Genomic DNA, 19320 nt, shown 5'->3' with positions numbered 1-19320 from the left:
GCGATGCATCATAAAGTAGTTTCACTGAAATTCTCCAACTGAACGCAGAAACTGCTTAGTAGCTCGTTTTGACGATCATCTCTGAGGAGGTGAAGCCAACATTCAGTTGGGTCCTCGAGATGGGGGTGAAAGCCATGAGAAGGCGCAGAGTGATCACAGCCCAGCTGGGTCTGCGGTCTGCACTTGCCAGTAGACTTGCCCTACCCATCCCTAGGAACAGCAAACCTCTCACACTACGAGAAACAGGTTCTGATTTAGTAGTTTTTACTTTTAGATGAACTGCTTTACAGCCAAAACCCAATTATCTTTTTTAGAGAGAGTTGTGGTAGTGACACCACCTTCAGAGGGGGCTTATCATTTTCTCCCCCACTTCCAAATCTGCTGATAGTCTCCTCCATCCAGTGAAGAGTGTGCATTGGGGTTTTTTTTGTAGGTTTTGTCTTTTTTTAAAAATGCTTTTTAGAAACATTCAGTGTTTCGGAAAGAGTGTAAATTTGGCCCATAGGCGTATCTCCCATACAGGCATCTAAACTGAACTTGGAAAAAGCAGTATTGTGGAAAAAGTGAAGTCATGCAATATTTCATGCAGGGTAGCGGTAAGATAAGGACAGGTTATTGTCTCAGTTTCAGAAAAATCAGCAGCCCAGTGACTGGGTTCGTTGTGAAGCCTGGGTGAGGCAGGGAGAGCTACATGCTACTCACATACAACAGGGATCCACTCTGTAGTTCAAAATGACATCGAAACAGAAATGTTAATGATCATGGTTTATGCAGTACCAACACTTCTGGATTAGCATGTTTCCACTGATACATTTAAAATGTTTGCCAACAAACAGTTTGTTTCAACCCTGACATGCTAACTCGAAGCAAAAGGAGGGTTAAACTAAACATTGCCCCATCTATTTTTGGAACAGAGAAATATTTTAATAAAAAACCTTAGAATTGACTGAGGTTTGCAAGGAGGGAGGATTAGGTTAAACACTCGGAATGTCTGTAACTTCTGAAACAGAGACCGTGGGCTCAGATGCAGGATTGGGTCACGGAGGTTTAACGAGTCACCACACACTAGCAAAGGCATCACAGCTGTCCGTCGGATTTCTTTTTGCTTCCAATACACCACACCTAACCCGAGGTTCCTCCTTTGCACTACGGTTCAAGTTGCACTACAATCAGCTTTCAGAAAAGTGTAAAGGGAAAAACACAGTCGGCTAAACTAACTCATGGTAGCTCCTTCTGTTCCCAACCGCCCGTTACGCCAACAGAGCTGTTGCAAAGCTTTTTCTTTACGCAAAAGCCCGTGCCATGACAAACAGGCATCACTTCCCATCTCAGGTGAGAGAGCAGAGCATTTATCTTGCATAATACATGGCAGCAATTGTTTATCTCTTTCCATAGTCTTACCCTCAACTCCCACCTAACGCTCCTCTCCATGCTCCGTGGCACTGGGAGCGCTGCAATTCCCACTCTCGTACAAGGAGGGGGTCTAGAAGGGACTGGTGCTGCTGCCCAGGGGAAGAGAGGGGCTGGGGCAGTGGGAAACAGGGGGGGGCCGGCCAGCCTGATGGGTACGAGCAGCTGAAGCTCAAACACTGATTCAGGCAGCGACTCCCAACAGACACCACGTCACTCTCACCACTTAGCCCAGGAAGTCGGGGCAAACGCGTGATTTCAGGAGACAATTGGTTACACCAAGCGCTTCCCCCTTGCTGTCAAACTCTGTATCAAGTTACCGAGAAGCTATAAAAACATTCAGCCAAAACAGCGTGTGAATCGAGAGAATTTGGGAGCTTCCATTAACCCAGCTCTTTTATTGAGTGCTTTGATATCAAAAGCGTTCTGCACTCTCAGCAGCACATTAACCACGTCTACAGCCAGCGTATCCAGGGAGAGGGTGAACCTTTTGCTTCGGGACAGAGTAACACCACTTCCGAGCGGGGAGAAGTGCTCTGCAACGCTGAGGAGCTTGTGAGCTGCTCAAGGGTCCCATCTCTCACAGCCAGCTAAATATTTACAATTAGCGGTATAGCTCGGCAAGACTTCCCACATTATAAATGCAAACCGACAGAAAATAGAAGAATGTACATCGTTCTGCCTATAGAACTTTAAAAGCATAAAGAAAAACACTTGCCTGATGTTTCACGGGTTTAGGTGATTCGGGCTGTCCATTGCAAACAAACAAATGCACATGTTAGCAAGCAAGCAAGCATTCCAGCTGCAAGTTACATCCCAAATTATTAACGTCAGTAGGTTTAGTTCAGCTACATACTCACTTCATAGAAATTGTTTAAATTCAGTTTTTGAAAAGAAGTTATTTGCTCGTCTTTGCAAGTGCAAAATACGAAAACCTGTGTTCATGCAAACGACTAATTCCGAATAAAACACAAGACAACACATGGACCTTGAGTAGCAAGGAAAAAGGGCAACACTTTAAGAAGTTGTGCACTGCTTTCCACAGTTTTTCCCAACAACCAAAAACAAATCTACAACAGCAAGTAACTTTCTCTACAGCCTTACTCACTGGAAGGTGGTTTTGTATGGATAAGACGATCATTATTCTTCAAAAATCAAAAAGGTTATGAAAGAACCAGGAGGAAAGCAATACTTATGGAGTCTGGGGTTTTTTTTTTTGCGCTGTATTTCAGGTATTTAAGAAATGCAAACCTATAATTTGACAAAAGCTTTGTTTCTTTCAAGAACAACCATCCACATGAGAAGCAGCAAAATCTTAAGAAACTGGAAGACCTTCAAATTTTGCCAGAAATGAAGGGTAAATAGAACATGGATGTAATACAGTAAAACAAAAGATGAATATAATAAAGTAAAATAAACTCCCTCAAAATTCAAATTTGCACGGTTTCTGCAGACCTTTTTAATTTCATTATTAGTTCCTTGGTTCAGTCTGCAAGTTTAATAATCTTGAGCTTCACATCAGAGAGCCTAGGGGGAAAATATTGTTGAAAAACACCCCCCCCCCCCCCCCCCCCCCAAGAAATTTTCATACCATGCCAGATGCACACTTCCTCCGTTCATATCTATTATTTTAAACAACTAGCACAGTTTCAGTGCAGAATAACGGATTTTTTGACAGAGTTCTGTAAAGCAGCTGGCAAAGGTTTGGCTTATTCAGCTAAGTGATGTGAATTTTGCAAAGCTGCATCATACCTGCTTGGAAAACAGCTCAGGGATTTAAAAAAAGGTTAGATAAGCTACCACTGCTTGTGTAATCACTGGAGAAGGACAGGTACACCTAGGAACCTAAGAGGCATTTCATCTGCTTATCACAGAATGGTTGGGGTTGGAAGGGATGTTCAAGACCATCTAGTTCCAACCCCCCTGCCATGGGCAGGGACATCTTCCACTACACCAGGTTGCCCAAAGCCTCATCCAGCCTGGTCTTGAACACTTCCAGGGATGGGGCAGCCACAGCTTCTCTGGGCAACCTGGTCCAGTGTCTCACCACCCTCTGAGTGAAAAATTTCTTCTACATCTAATCGAAATCTCCCCTCTTTCAGTTTAAAGCCATTGCCCTGTGTCCTGTCACTACATACTATCTTCAGACAAGATGAACTGGTCTCTTGGGGTGCCCATTTCTGCCCTGGCTAGGAACAGAGCTGAGCGTAATCAGACCCATATTTAACTTCTCTCTGTTTAAATTAGGGCACTTAAAGCTCATCTGGGAAATCCTCACTAAGAGGAGCTTCAGTCTGAGCGAGTCTACCCAAGACCCTGAACTTCAAAACCAATTATGTTCCTTCTGAAATTAATAAAACAAATTAAGTAATTTAGGATTTCAGCTACAAAGGCAAATGAAGCCACTGAAAGTTACCATTAACCTGCAAGTAGCAGTAATTATTTCTGAAGCTTAAAACGGTGCCACCATGAAAGCTGGAGTTGAGTGAAAATAGAGGGCGTTTGGGGTGGGAAGGCTTTGGGGAGAGGGGAAATGACCAAAAGTCTAATTCTGTTCATCTGAACCAGAGGTACATAGTACCAGGATGACTGGAAGCAGAGACAGCAGGGGGGGATGGATGCAGAACTTAACTACTAGAACTTAACTACTTAGAACTACTTAAGAACTTAACTCCCCACTACTTGGCTACAGAAGGCCCAGTCTCTATTCCCAATTCGAGGGACTACCCTAGTCCCACTTAGCTCTGCCAAGCCCCACAATTACTAAAGCTTCTCTTCTACATTTTCACCACCACCACCCACACTTCCTAGTGCAGTGCCCAAGACAGTACGTTGAACGTTCCTCAGGATTCAACAGGAAATGAGACAGTGAGGCTACAGAGTCAAACACTCAAAAACTAGGAAATGCTTGTATTAAGGTTGTTGAGCGCTGTAATTCCACCTTCTGTGGTTTCCATGTGTTATTGAGTCCATTTCCCACAGGACCTCTGTCTGAGGATGACTCGGTAAGGGCTATGCAGGACTCCTCTGTGGACACACAGTCACCAGGAAAGAAGGCTGTTGAGAAAGAAAAGTCTCATGGATAACCAGCTGAATGCCAGATGTGAGGCTGTCCAAGAGATGGGTAGGGCTCCTGCGCGATGCTCCTCGCATAAGCCGAACATTTCACAAACCATGCTGCTGGAGAACCACGCAGTGAGCATCTGTGACACGGCACAGCACCAGTGCTGCTCTGGCTGTGGCCTCAGGTGTCCAACTGGGGGCTACGTTTGTTTGTAATGTTTACAGCACTCTGTCAGGTAAGACAGACTTCAGAACAGTGCTGGGAAGATAATTATTCATTCAGCAGAATACTAATTGCTTCATTACATGCTGAGAGAGTTGGGGCTGTTCAGCCTGGAGAAGAGAAGGCTCCGGGGTGAACTTATAGCAGCTTTCCAGTACTTAAAGGGGGCCTACAGGAAAGCTGGAGAGGGACTTTTTACAAGGGCATGTAGTGACAGGACAAGGGGCAATGGATTTAAACTGAAAGAGGGCAGATTTAGATTAGATATAAGAAAAAAATTTTTCACTCTGAGGGTGGTGAGGCACTGGACCAGGTTACCCAGAGAAGCTGTGGCTGCTCCATCCCTGGAAGTGTTCAAAGCCGGGTTGGATGAGGCTTTGAGCAACCTGGTGTAGTGGAAGGTGTCCCTGCCCATGGCAGGGGGGTTGGAACTAGATGATCTATGAGGTCCCTTCCAACCCAAACCATTCTGTGGTTCTATGATCCTATGATTCATTAAAAAAATAATCCATGCAGCATTCAGAACAGTCTCGGTAACAGGTGTGTCACTGAATTATTTGTAACAGGATGGATAAAAATAAATCCATGCCTAGCAGTCTATTTAACAAGACTATTTAGCATCTTTGTGCACAGAATAACACAAAGGTGGTATAGATGGGTACTATGGATCAGCACCAGCCCTCTGCGGTTTTCTAATGAATATGTAAACAGGAACATATTAGGAGTGCAAATATAACCCCACTTCTGACACTTCCTAACTTTGGAGTGGTAGGTGTGTAGGTTAGATGTTTTGTTTGCAATATATAAATAAAAATTAATTTTTACAGAACAAGGGAGACTCATTTGTATTTTCAAAACTGTTCTGGCTACACAAACATTCTGCATTTTTCATAAACATATGCTTAATTCAGTGCTTGCTATGGCACTGTACTGAACGAAATGCTCCATTAGAGTATCAGACTTTTTTTCAGGACACTATCCTATCCTTTTTACTGTGCCTGAACTATGTTTTAGAAAGAAAAAAAACTTTTCTAGTCTTTATGACAGATATTGATGGTTCATGAAGCAGCTGATTACAACAACCACCTTCAAAACTCTTTGAGATGAAGGCCACCATCCCGTTTGATCACACTGGTAAGCAGAGAGTTCAACCAGCGATTTAAACGGAATTAGCCAACGCTGCATTAAAGAGGACAACTCGTCCTTCCCTTCACTGATGTTTTCCACCCCAGCTTTCCTCTTTCTCTTCTGTGTTTTCACTTCATAACAGTTCTGCAGCCACACAATGAGCAACAGAGGAAACTTATTTAAAACCAGATGGACTTTTTAAGAACACTTTGAGCCTGCAGCCTCCAAGCCCAGTGAGTGGCCACGGGAATTGTTATGATGGCAAAGCCCAAAAAGGGGTACTTCTTTTAGCAGAGGTACCGGCACGCCGTGCTCGCAGAAACATAGCACGAGAGAGACCAAACAAACATGGAGTACTTTTTAAACAATCAAAAATAGGGCTTCAAGTGGTTAAGGTTTAAACTGGAACAGGTTTGCAGAGAAGTTGCATAATCTCCATCCCTCAAGATTTTCAAAGCTCAGATGTGCAAGGTCTTGGGCAATGCAATCTAACTTTGAAGGAAAGGACGTTTTGAAAGGAGGCTGGACAAGAGGCTTCCCAAAGTCTCTTTCAACCTGAGCTATTCCAAGTTGTCAATAGAATATTTAGAAGTACTTGGTACAAACCCTGCACAATTCCCTTCTCTGCGTAATTCCCTTCTCCCCCAAAAAGCTGTAAGCAATTTTACTCCTGTAGAAATTGGAGAGAAAAAAAAAAATGCTGGCTTTGTTCAAGGTCACACAGTGGTAAAGCCAAGAACATTGATAAATCAAAACCTACATGACCAAGTGTGACGGACGACATCCTAAGCAGCATTCCCCGGAGCACATATTCTCCCAACACACAAGACAAGGCCATTAAAACCCACCTAACACTGCTGACCCTCCAGCCAGAGGAAACTGCCTTTTGAGGCCGTGACTGCTGTGGGCACAACCTGCAACACACTTGGACTAACCTTGACCTTTTCCATGGGACAAACCAGCAACAGTCTGAGTAAGTATCAAGGCACAGGGTCACATTATTTGCCCTTGATTTAAGCAAAGGTTTGAGTTTCCGCGTACACTCAAGGTTTCTCCAAATCTACAGAGCAATCCTTCCTCTCTCCCACTTCAAATCCTTGCTTTTTTCTTCACGGACTGATCAAAAGTCATCTCCTGTTTTTCCAGGACTTTGAGCATTGACACATTCAAGAATGTCTTAATGGTAAGTGCCAGGCAGTGGAAATTACAGAAATTGTTGTTGCTAAGTCAGATGATACAGTTTGAAAGCTTCCAACCACTGGACACCCCCCCTGCAGTACTACTGGAGCAAAGCAGGTGTACAGCAGCACTAATGATAGTAGCAAGTTGAACTAATACTTCACTGCAAAGAGATCCACGTGCTCGTAACAACAGTTATTCAAAGGCACTCATATTTTTTAAAGCAAAGCACTACTAAAAATTCAGTGCAAATTTTGAAGTCTGACAGTAAATCTGAAGAAAGTTCTACATAAATCGGAGTTAGTGACAAGTTACCAAAAAACCCAGGATTCTTTGACGTGAAATGCTCTTGTTTGTAGTGTAATAAAATCGGAGCTTTTTATTAGCTGCTGACTTCTAGATATAGCAAGCCTACAGCAGTTTTTAATGATGATTTTTCCCACCTACAAGTTCATTTCTGAAAGAACAGAAAGCTTGTTCACAAATATAGTACTGAAAACTGCACCTGGTGGGAACTAAATTCACTAAGAATTGCCCAAGTTAACAAACTTTTTGGAAAACTGGGGTTTCCTGCGTCAGAAAGGTTTGATACTGTTTCCAATTACAATGTTTGCATAAAGCTTTTAATTTCACAACAGAAGTAGAACAGGTAACATGGAAATTTTGATGTAACTTCTCATTTCAGCCACTACTAAAGAGAAAACGGTAGAGACAAAATTATGTGGATAACATTACATCTTATCTTTAACACACAAGTTGTGGTTTTTAAATGCAAAGATGGCAGTTTTCAAAAAGAGCAATAAACAAGCCAGAAAATATCCCAACTTACAGGAATATTATGGTCCTTTCTTCCTTTATGGGAGGAAGCAACATGAGCAAGGTATTGAATAACCTTCTTAGTGTTTTCAGTCTTCCCGGCACCAGATTCCCCTCTGCAAAACATTTCAGACAATTCCATGAAAATTAATTTTCAACAACTTATCAATCCTTTGTTTCTAGGAACCTCATTTCACTCCATTTACGGCTTCGATTACACAACAGACATTCACTAATCATCTAAAACCAAAAGCACCGATGCTGCAGGGAACTACGAGGTATTTGTTTAAAACACTTTCTTCATCCTAAAGATCTCCCTAGCATTAAGATGCTGATATAATGCATAACATTAATTTAATTAAAAGCTTCTGACTATATGCCCAAACTCCTTTGTTACCTCAAGTAACAAGAAACAGATTTGTTCTCTGCCTTGATCACAAGGCCAGAGACTATTTTTCAGAGTGTAGAGATATATATATTATTTTTTCTTAAATGATGAGATATATAAACACACTTTTATACTTAGCATCATTTTAATATATTTTATATTCCAAGAGCTGGTTATGACAATTACCAAGTTGATGGAAACATTCAGTGTCTTTAGAAGCCAGTTTCAAAGCACAGTAAATTTCTTAAACAGATTCTTTGCACTGCTCAGACTCTTAGCCAGTTTAAAAATACAGTTATGGCCACAGGGCTACACGAATTCATTAAAAAATGAATTTATTAGTGCAGAGTGGTACAGCACACAGATCAATAAAGAGAGCAAATGCTCATTTCATTTTTGAGAGGTCGATTTAAAGCAGAACATGTTTAGACAGAATTTATTGCAAGGTTTACGTATGGGATGTTCTAGACAGGAAATGTGACCAAGTTCTCATCATAGCAATCACAAATGATGGCACTACAGCTTTTTTTTTTTTCTTTTCTTTTTTTCTTTTTTTTTTTTTTAAACCCAAGTCTGGTCTTTGGAAAAATCCACACATCAAAGGGATTATTACCAGGTCTAACTTAGCCATGATTCAATGGCAGTAAACTACTGGAGAAAGATCCCATTTCCAGTGAGACAGTGACTGCCACCAGCAACTTCGAAATGTAAGAAACTAAAAAGGATTTTTTTATGGGCATTTGCACGAAAAGAGTGAAAGCAGTTCTGCAGAAATTAAAGCTCGGAAGCCAACTACTTTGTAAGAATTACAAGCACACATTTTGTGTCCCTGCCTATTTCTCAGCTAAGATACTCACAATGGAAACGTTAATTTACCGCAGGGAATTTAAGTACATTCCCTTACAGTCTTCATAAATATCCTCCTCCACCATGTTGCATACCCCAGTCTACATTTACTTCAGTATTTAGTACCTTCAGACCTGCACTTCTTGATCAGACAGGCAGCTCAGAAGCATCCCTATCCTCACATTACACTTAACATCTGCAAAAATGAGACAATATAGCACTTGAGATTTTAACTTTGCATCTACAGAAAGGATATTACTCCAGATTTCCAAAGAGAACGACTCCAAAGCAAATCTTGTTTCTTCTTACCTTCTAATCCTCTCAAAGCATGGAAACCCACAGGACAACTGCTCTAGCAGAGGTGACCTCTTGCTAAGAGATGGCAGTATCTGCATTTCTCCATCCATGAGCAAGAAGTAATGGGGACTGAGGCAGCTCAGCAAATCCCTCACGGAAGAGAAGCCCACCAGAGCTAGTTACAAGCTTCAGGTGAAGCAGCTCATCTGTTTGACCTGCCCGAAGAGTGTCAAACCTTATGCTCTGCAGGAGAAAACATTTATCTGAAAATACTTAATAAACCAATTCTGCAGACGAGCTGTGGGGTATTTACCCCAGTCTCAGTCACTGAACCGTGACCTGCAACACTAGGCCATTAATCAGCACACACGAGTTTGTTGATGGCATCTGCTTCCAAGAGCAGCTACATTAGCCTGTCTAAAACCATTTTTGGTCCATTTTTCCTCATGAGAAGACAAACATCATTGGAAAATGATACAGAATATGGAAGTTCAGAAATCACTGTACTCAATCACTCCAAACTTCCTGGAGATAGCAAGGGTAGTTCCCTTGAAACTTGTTGACTGTGCTAGCTTTGCTCATTGCATGAAAAAAACTTGGAAGGTAATACCTGAAGAGCTGGTTACAAAGATTACTCTGAGAATTAGCTAATGGATAACCGGGTTTTCTTTTTGCCAAGAAACCATCAATACGCAACACAGAAACCAGCTGCACTTCGGGACCGCTACAAGTAGAACAACACACTGACTCTTAATGGAAAAAAAAAAAAATAAATCCTATTTCTACCTAGCCCAGAGTCACCACATACAAGACAAATGTGAAGATTGACAAGGAGAAGACCTCAGATGCCAATTCTTGCTTTCCAATTAGTCTACTTCTAGTTTCCCTTTTACTGCAGTGTTTACATTAACATAATTCATGACTATAAGCAATAATAAAAGCAGTCTTGCCTGTTTCTAGATGTGTATTAAGATATGCTTAATGCTAAACCATTCCAGCAGGTAAGAGAAGTAAGAAAGGTAGTACAGCAAAATACACATTTACATTTGAAAACAATACAATTTGTTCTTATTGTCATCAGAGCTTGGGAACACGTTATTAGCGGCGCCTTTAAAACTTGATAAATAGTCTGTTCTGTCAAATTACAGAAACAAAGTTCATAAAGTTTTAAAGGAGGAAAATCTACTCTGACATACCCAGTGAAGAGAAAATAGTACAATACAATCCAGATGTCGACCTTCTAGAAGGGGAACACACAGGTTTCGAAGAGTCCACCAGTCAACAAGCTTTTCTGGCACACACACCAGTAAAGCTTCATGCAGCACAGGAAGGTCAAACGCTCGCAACACATTCCTTTTGCTAAAGGGTTCTTAAATCTAATAGTGGGTTTTTTTTCAGAGAAAGTCTTTATGCAAGTTCTCATTCAAAAGCAACACTAATGGATGTTATCATCCGAGTTCTCCTCTCCCTGGAGCTTACAAGTATGCCAACTATTTCCTGCAGTACGGTGTTAGATAGGTCTGCTGCCACATACCATAAAAGAATTAGAAGATTTAGGATAAAGTCCTTTTCATTTACAGAAATAATGACATCTGCGTACTTTAGTTCTTTCCCAGGAGTGCAAACACACGAATTATAAAAATAAATTAAAGCCTCTACCTCTATCAACCAGCCCAAAAAAGGTAAGCTTTTAGTAACACTATGTACAATATTTATGGAATGGAGACGGTATCATGAAGCTAAAGATTAACTTTTTCAAAACCTTGTTTTAATACAAGTGAATTAATATGTTACCATAAATTAAACAGTGAAACCCCCTGGCTAAGATACGAGCCTTACTTCAGTCAATGGCAGTTTGCTAATGACTTCAGCAGGGTCAGAATTTCACCTCCTTTATTTCAGGCTCAATTCCACCACTAGGAGAAAGAAAACCTTCTGAGACTGAATTGGAACACTGTACCAACTCGAGCCATGGGCTATGTCAGACAGTGCATCCAAGCAAGCAAACCATCTTCAGCAATAGCCTCAAGTTCGGGCTATAAGCTTATTCCACCAATTAACTGAAGGATCTCTCCATTGCAAACCATGTTACAGAGACAGGTCAAAGAAAATAGTCAACGAAACTAGTGAAGGGTTTGGAGAACTTGTCCTGTGAGGAGCGGCTGAGGGAGCTGGGACTGGTCAGTCTGGAGAGAAGGAGGCTCGGGGGGACCTTATCGCTCTCTACAATTACCTGAAAGGAAGCTGTAGGGAGATGGGGGTCGGTCTCTTCTCCCACGTTATGAAGGACAGGACGAGAGGGAATGGCCTCAAGTTGCGCCAGGGGAAATTTAGGTCAGACATCAGGAAGAATTTCTTTCCAGAGAGGGTTGTGAAGTATTGGAAGAGGCTGCCCAGGGAGGTGGTGGAGTCCCCATCCCTGGAGGGGTTTAAAAACCGTGTGGATTTGGTGTTGAGGAACATGGTTTAGGGACTCTGCCAGTGCAGCGTGAATGGTTGGACTCGATCTTGAAGGTCTCCTCCAACCAGACGATTCTATGATTTTATGATCTGACAGTCACTGGCAAATTCACACAGTATTTAGAGTTAAAGCGCTTTTCCCTACAGCAGAAAAGCTTCTGCTTTGAGGCACCTTCAAGCACATTTAAAATAGAAAAAGCTCAGCTAGCATGAGCACTTTAAATTTTTACACAGTTTTGAATTCATTGCACATAAAGCTATAGTGTCATTTTCAATAAAGCACTCTTCAGGCAAACTTATCTCCGCTCCTATCTGGTTAGCAAACACTAATGACTGACTTCTCAGCCAGCTGCAGGTTTTTTTTTCCCTGAGCAGCCTTAGCCCAAACCTTGCACAGAAGAGGCATTTCCTCTGCTGAACAGATTGCCACCTAGAAAAAGGGCAAAACAAACATAGCAGGAGAAGACACTCAGCTTGGGAAGCAAACAGGCACCAACCAGGAATGGAAGGTGATCTTCCGACTTCTGGGAGAGCAGGGTGCTCTTCCCATACAGCCCACTTGTAATGGCAGTCATCGTTCCAGGAACAGGTCAAATGCCTGCCTGGGGAAGACCTATCCTAAGGGGAAAGGCTGTTCTAAAAGAAAACAGCAGTGAAACAGTTGCTTTTCTTATTGTCAAGCAGGTTTGAAACATCTACCCATCTTCTTGTGATAGTTACAGCGCTCGGTATGGCAGGACAAGACAACACCACCATGCCTTCTTGAACCGGCAAACAAGTTTCTGGATTTTAGGGAAGTCAAATTAGTTTCAAGTTGTTAACTGAAGTCCCACTGCAAGGGCTGGCACCCTTCCAGCCACTAATTTCATAGCAGATCACGGGCTATGCAGGGCGTAGTGCCGTGAGTCCCGTAAGACAGAAGGACACAAAAATGTGTGCAAAGCAAGCTTTGAAATTCCAAAGACAGACTTTTCTTCTTCTTGCTACCTGTGCACAAAGTCTCTGCTGCAAGCTAACAATATGAAGATAAGCATCTGGAATTAGGATGGTCAGATGCAGTTAGTGTCATCTATCCCATGACAGATTGTCTCTGTGACTTAAATTACTGAAAACTAACCAAACAAGCCAGTATGTTCCACACTGGGAGCCTGGATCACTCAAATCTTTCCTCTGCCCTAAGAGTTTCAGTCTATTTCTATCATTCCTGATCACCAACAAGCATCTGGGACAAGAAGTTCATCCAGAAGCAGAAAGTCCTTCTGCAAAGGAGAAGTGGTCCCACCACCTTGGCAAGTTCTTCTCGGTGTCCAATTTCACCAGACACAGGAATCCCGACCTGCTCCTCCCAGGTCCTGCGGCTGGCAATGCCAGTTCCATACAAAGCAGCCACTTAAAGGCCCAAACCATGAAACTATGCACTTGAGTTGTCCGTAGGAGAAAGTAACTGCGTAAGTAAGAGCCCCAACAACACTCTTTTGTCCTTCTCACAACAGCAAAGAACAGAAGAGACACTTATTCTCAGACACAACTGAGCAGATCTTCTGCCAGTTACAAATTAACAGATACTCACAGTCAAGACCTGTAATTAAAAGGATGCCTTAATCACTTGGCTAATTTTCTGAAGTGAAGAGGTAGAACTGATACTCAGGACTAGCGCAGAAGAGTCACTAATTGGCTTTACTATTTACAAGGCTGCTTTAGAGCTCCTTCATTTCTCTCTCTAGATGCTTCACATCATCTCAACGCCAGTTGTCCAGGGAATGTTACAAGCTGGACTCCAGCCAGAGGTTGTATAGAAAAATGCTTGGTATTTGCTGCTGTTGCCCTTTAATAAGCAGCCTCTATTCCCTCCACACCCCACCACTCCTACTGAAGCCAATTCAGATTAGATATCCTTGTACAGCTGCTAAATGACTGTTTATCAAGCCCAGTCTCAGTTTTGGGAATACCAGAAGCTTGTGGTAAGATTCTCCAATTTAGGACGTAGAAGGTTTAAAAAGTGCAGTGCAGCACGTTTTCATATTTGACTTTCCTAAAGTCGCCTTGCAGCTAAAGGCAACAAAGCCAGGCAAGGTTTGAGTATTTCTCAGATTCCCAGTATGCCTCAACAGAAATTTCATCTTGGTCATCGGCCTCCAACAGCCTGGCACACCCATTAACATTAACAGACAGCAATCATCAAAGAGAAACAAGAGAACTTCGTAAAACATCAACAGCTGCAGCTTCTCAAAGGAAAAAATAAAAAGCCTGTAAAGCTGTTAATTACAACTTCACATCTTACAGATCGAAAAAACGTACAGTGAGGTTTGTGCACATTGCACCACTTTTCCAGAATCGATTTCTTATGGATGCGGGGTTAATAGAATCACAGAACGGTTTGGGCTGGAAGAGACCTTCAAGATCATCCAGTTCCAACCCTCCTGGCATGGGCAGGGACACCTTCCACTACACCAGGCTGCTCAAAGCCTCATCCAACCTGGCCTTGAACACTGCCAGGGATGGGGCAGGCACAATTGCTTGGGACAGCCTGTGCCAGTGCCTCACCACCCTCATTGTAAAAAATTTCTTCCTTAGATCTAATCTGAATCTCCCCTCTTTCAGTTTAAAGCCATTGCCCCGTGTCCTGTCACTACACACCCTTGTCCAAAGCCCCTCTCCAGCTTTCTTGTAGCCCCTTTAGGTACTGGAAGGTCTCCCTGGAGCCTTCTCTTCTCCAGGCTGAACAGCCCCAGCTCTCTCAGCCTGTCTCCATAGCAGAGGCGCTCCAGCCCTTGGATCATCTTGGTGGCCTCCTCTGGACCCGCTCCAACAGCTCCATGTCCTTCTTGTGTTGGGGCCCTCAGAGCTGAACGCAGCACTGCAGGGGGTCTCAGGAGAGCAGAGGGGCAGAATCCCCTCCCTTGGCCTGCTGCCCACGCTGCTTTTGATGCAAACTGACAGGTATCTACAAGATAGCAGGAACATGAAGTTGCTGGAACTACATATATTTTCCTTTCTTGTCAGCACACTAAGAAAATTATCATTCACACTCCAACCAAAGGGGAGTGATTAGATGGAAGTTCGTTAAGCCTGGCTCCCCAGAGAAGTGCTGGGATTTGGGGGTTGCTTGTTTGCTTTTTATTTGAAAGCTTGATGAAGTAAACCACAAAGCAATAAAGAGCTCCAGCAACCTTCCTGACAATTTGTTAGCGGTTAGCAACCCAAGATTAAACCACCCAACTTCAAGGCTAAAAAGAAATTATCACCATTGTTGTTCGCTCAGCTCCTCCCGTCTCATCAGTAATCAGGGAATAATCTGGCTTTCACCAATGTCTGATTCAATGTCCAATGGAATCAAGAACTGCAGGTGTATGTTCCTGTGCACATATTTGGGTTTTTCAGTTGGTGAAAGGCGAAAGGCACTTAAGAAATCACATCACTACTACCTAAGGAAATAAAGGTTATACCATGGAGCAGATAGAGTACTTCTAGACACGAGAAAAATGACTCTCGGTTCCCTCTGGGAAAAGCCTCTCTAGAATAAGTAATTTTATCAAAAAGTTTCTTCTACAAACTGTGTCCCTGGAGCTCAAGTACTAAAGAATTTACAAGAACAGATGTGGTTGGGGCAAACCGGAGGGAGCACAATGAAACAAAGACCACCAGATGAAAGGAAGGCAGAGCACACAGATCTGTAAGATTACATACCACTCGGTCAGAAGAAAGCCCTGTAGACTCACCTCTGCAGCAAAGCAATTGTCTATATTCAGTTCCTTAAAATATGGAGAGTGGAAAGGGAAGAGACCAAAATGTAACAAAAAAAGAGAGGAAGAAGACACACCATTTTACGTTCAGAGACAACTCTGATACTCCCTGCTCTTGCTATAGAAATACATCTCCTCAAGTCCAGACTGGAGAACCAAACGACAGTCACATCAGCTGGCAATTGGAGCAATACCCTCCTGAAGAACCAGCTTCCATGTTAGGTGGAGGACAAGATGTTCTGTTGAGACAAGCATCTGGAGATCACAGCAGTGGTTTGAGGGTGTGTGTCCCCCAGTATTAAGTTTGACTTTGAGAATTTACTACTAACTTTAAGATAACCAGTTAATGAAAAACTCCTCATCTTTAGGGCATGTCAGACCTCAAACTCCTCATGGAACATGAGCAGGTGATGAAGTTGAGACAGGAAACCTCAAAATAACCCCACTACCTTCATAATCAGAAGATGTGATGAGAGGCATGCCTGGAGACCCATCCATCAGGCCAGCCCACTCCACACGGTGCATTTAGATGAACACTTGTATCTGCAGCATTTCAATGGAATACAGGCTATTCTTCAGCACAGTTGTCTTTGAGGGAAAAAAGATACTTCTCAGCAAACTGTACTCCTCAAGAAGTTCCACCTGCATGCACCTTCTCTCAACAGGTACACAGCTGCATACTGTTCTGTCATGCAAACAGTGATGACTCTCTACCAAATGCTGAACCAACCTGGAAGATGAGGCACTGTGACTGCTGAGGCAAAGTGTGAACAAATAAATATTCAAGTGTCTACCTAATACCTGAGTAAAGAATTTCTTTTATGCAGCTACAAAAATGGTTTAACCATGTTAGAAAATACTCTAAATAACACCTTGCAGTTTGATGACACGTCTGGACAAAGCTATTTACTAGAATAGTGACTGCATGAAGGTAACTGCAGTCCTTTCAGGGGAAACAGGTTGGTATTTCCTAAAGATCTGGACAGGTGAAAACAATGAAACAGTCTCCACCCCAGATTTAAGTTGCACTTTCATGTCTAGAGTAAAAAAACCACCATGTGTACCAGATATAAACCAGGATTCCATTGTCTATTGAGTCCAGAAGGATCAAAAGTTTAAAGTCATCTTGCAGGTGAGGTAGTAACAAAATTGAAGACAAAAGAGTTTGAAGGGTTTTCCAAGGTAAGTATGAACAGATCGGACATTGACTGAGGTAGAACTAAACAAAGGAAGGTATCTGGAAAAAGTGCAGAGACAGTCTTTGAAGAGGAAGAACTGAAACCAAAGCCAAAGGCTTGAAATGGCACCGATCTCACACCGAAGAATGGCCTTGAGAGCAGCACTGCTGGCTGTCCAAAGGTGTTGGATCCAGAGACCTGGTAAGGTGTCATTCAAATGCTACTACTTGAGAGTCGATCTGGCCCCCTACTCTAAAGGCCATGGAAGGTACAAATCCAGGAAACTTGATCAACTAGAGGCAGGGAGAGACAGGCAAAGATGCTTGATGAAGGTCCATCTGGTCAGCAATGGGAGACTTATCTCCAAAACGTACATAAAGACAATTATGGTCAAGGCAGTAGGACACAGGAGAATGACAGGCACACTAGGACCCTCCACTCATCTAAGCACACAAGTCAAGAGATGTCTTTTTTTCTCACTGAGCTAGCTTGAAGCACTCCTACTGGAGAAAAGAGGTATTCTGAGGACTTGCAGCTTTACTGAAGATCAGGGTCAATCAGGTGATCCAGGTCCTGAGACAACAAGTTTGGGATGAGAAGATGTCTCAAGCCTTTCATGAACTGCCAAAGGAGTTTCTGAAACCACCTCCGATGTGGTTAAGACACACTCCCCCTTCCACCTTATTTATTCCTGTCTTAGCCCAAGACCTGTAAAACCAGTGGCATGGAAGGTAAACACACAGTTTACCTCTTCACCACAGAGCCAGCAATGAAATAGAACTCCTGGACACTAGCTCGCTCTTGATCAAAAGATGAGACCTCCTTTTAGCCTGCTACACAAGGGAGTTTGCCATGGCCTTGTCCCATTCAGGGAGGATTTAACATCCCAGCCAGCCAGATGCCAAGTACTGAGCACATAATCCAAACCTGACGAAAGGAAACGGCTCTCCCACGAAGGCCATGGGGGAAACCACGTCAGGGACAGTCCCACAGCAGTCAGCTGGTTTTATAGTCTATTTGGTCAAGAGATACATGCAGGGGAATACAAATGGTTTTGATGGTAATTCTCTGAACTGGACACAGAGATGAAAAGCAGCCCAGGACAAACCTATTTTAAGAGAAAAGTGTTCATTAAGCTGAACAGCAGTCTAGTAACCCCCTACTATCTTTTTTTATAGTCAGCACTTAAACCGTGCTGATGGTTAGACAGCATTAGCAAGGTCTCCTGGCCTACAGCAGAACTTTAGTGTTTGAGGTGACAGAAACACTTTGTATCCTAGCATCTGTCACATCATGTGTCTTCGTGTTCTCCAAAGGTAAGACCTAGAATGGATGTTCTTTGGTCCTGTACATCTGGTTTGGAGATACGATGCCTTACCCTTCATCATTCTGACACCACTGATTTGTCCACATTACTGAGGAAATCCGTATTTCCTTGTAAACCATGTCCAGTGACACTGATCTTTTTAACCTAGTTTTTCTATATGCTGTCGTGTAAGTGCTACAGTAAGAAAGGGAAGTTAAAGCAGCCAGACAGCCAATAGAGCCTGGAACTGTTGCTCAGAAACTCAGCTTTATCAAGACTCTGTCACATTTCTGTTAAGTGTAGTCTTTAACACTGGTACTACCAAGGCGCTGATTAAAGGTAGCAAAAATTGTCCAGTGTCATGGTACTAATAGTTTTAATATTTAGTTTTGTGATATGATTCCAGGACAATGTTGAAATCCTTCGGAGATGTATTGGTCACTGCTTCTTAGCACCAACTTCCAGGATATGGAGAAGGCTGAGGTTCTCAAGGACTTGTTTGCCTCAGTCTTCACTGGCAAGAGCTCCAGCTGCACAGCCCAAGTCCCAGAAGGCCTGTGAGAATGAAGAACCGCCCACTGTAGGAGAAGATCAGCTCCGAGACCATCTTAAGAACCTGAAGGTGGACAAGTCCATGGGACCAGACGAGGTGCATCCGCGGGTCCTGAGGGAACTGGCAGATGAAGTTGCTAAGCCACTATCCATCATATTTCAGAAGTCGTGGCAATCTGGTGAAGTTCTCAATGACTGGAAGAGGGGAAACACAGCCCCCATCTTTAAAAAGGGGAAAAAGAAGACCCAGGGAACTACAGGCCAGTCAGTCTCACCTCTGTGCCTGGCAAAATCATGGAGCAGATCCTCCTGGCGACTATGCTAAGACACATAGAAAACAAGGAGGTGATTGGTGACAGCCAACATGGCTTCACTAAGGGCAAATCCTGCCTGACTAATTTGGTGGCCTTCTATGATGAGGTCACAGCATTGATGGATAGGGGAAGAGCAACTGACATCATCTACCTGGACTTATCCAAAGCATTTGATACTGTCCCACACGACATCCTTGTCTCTAAACTGGAAAGACGTGGTTTTGATGGATGGACCACTCGGTGGATAAGGAATTGGCTGGATGGTCGCACTCAAAGAGTTGTGGTCAACGGTTCAATGTCCACATGGAGACCAGTGACGAGTGGTGTTCCTCAGGGGTCAGTACTGGGACCAGTGCTATTTAACATCTTTGTTGGAGACATGGACAGTGGGATCGAGTGCACCCTCAGCAAGTTTGC

The 19320-nt window shown here is 43.0% G+C and overlaps 1 protein-coding gene across 3 annotated transcripts in view; it reads right to left on the bottom strand.

Moving 5' to 3' along the window:
• The window catches only part of MYH10 (myosin heavy chain 10), a 104384-nt gene that overhangs the window by 44567 nt on the left and 40497 nt on the right, over window positions 1-19320 (bottom strand). For 2 of the 3 annotated variants that reach the window (XM_086623964.1, XM_086623965.1), the window contains exons 4-5: window positions 7833-7935; window positions 2129-2158 (exon numbers count right to left, since the gene is read on the bottom strand). In XM_086623964.1, the coding sequence (XP_086480090.1) occupies window positions 2129-2158; window positions 7833-7935 (133 nt within the window). The remainder of the gene's footprint in view (window positions 1-2128; window positions 2159-7832; window positions 7936-19320) is intronic. The other variant, XM_086623966.1, reaches the window with a different exon arrangement.

The sequence above is a fragment of the Tauraco erythrolophus genome, chromosome 20 (assembly GCF_009769465.1).
Source record: "Tauraco erythrolophus isolate bTauEry1 chromosome 20, bTauEry1.pri, whole genome shotgun sequence".
Classification (NCBI taxonomy): Eukaryota; Metazoa; Chordata; class Aves; order Musophagiformes; family Musophagidae; genus Tauraco; species Tauraco erythrolophus.
The sequence above is the reverse complement of the archived record's forward strand: the minus strand, read 5'-3'. Positions and strand labels throughout refer to the sequence as shown.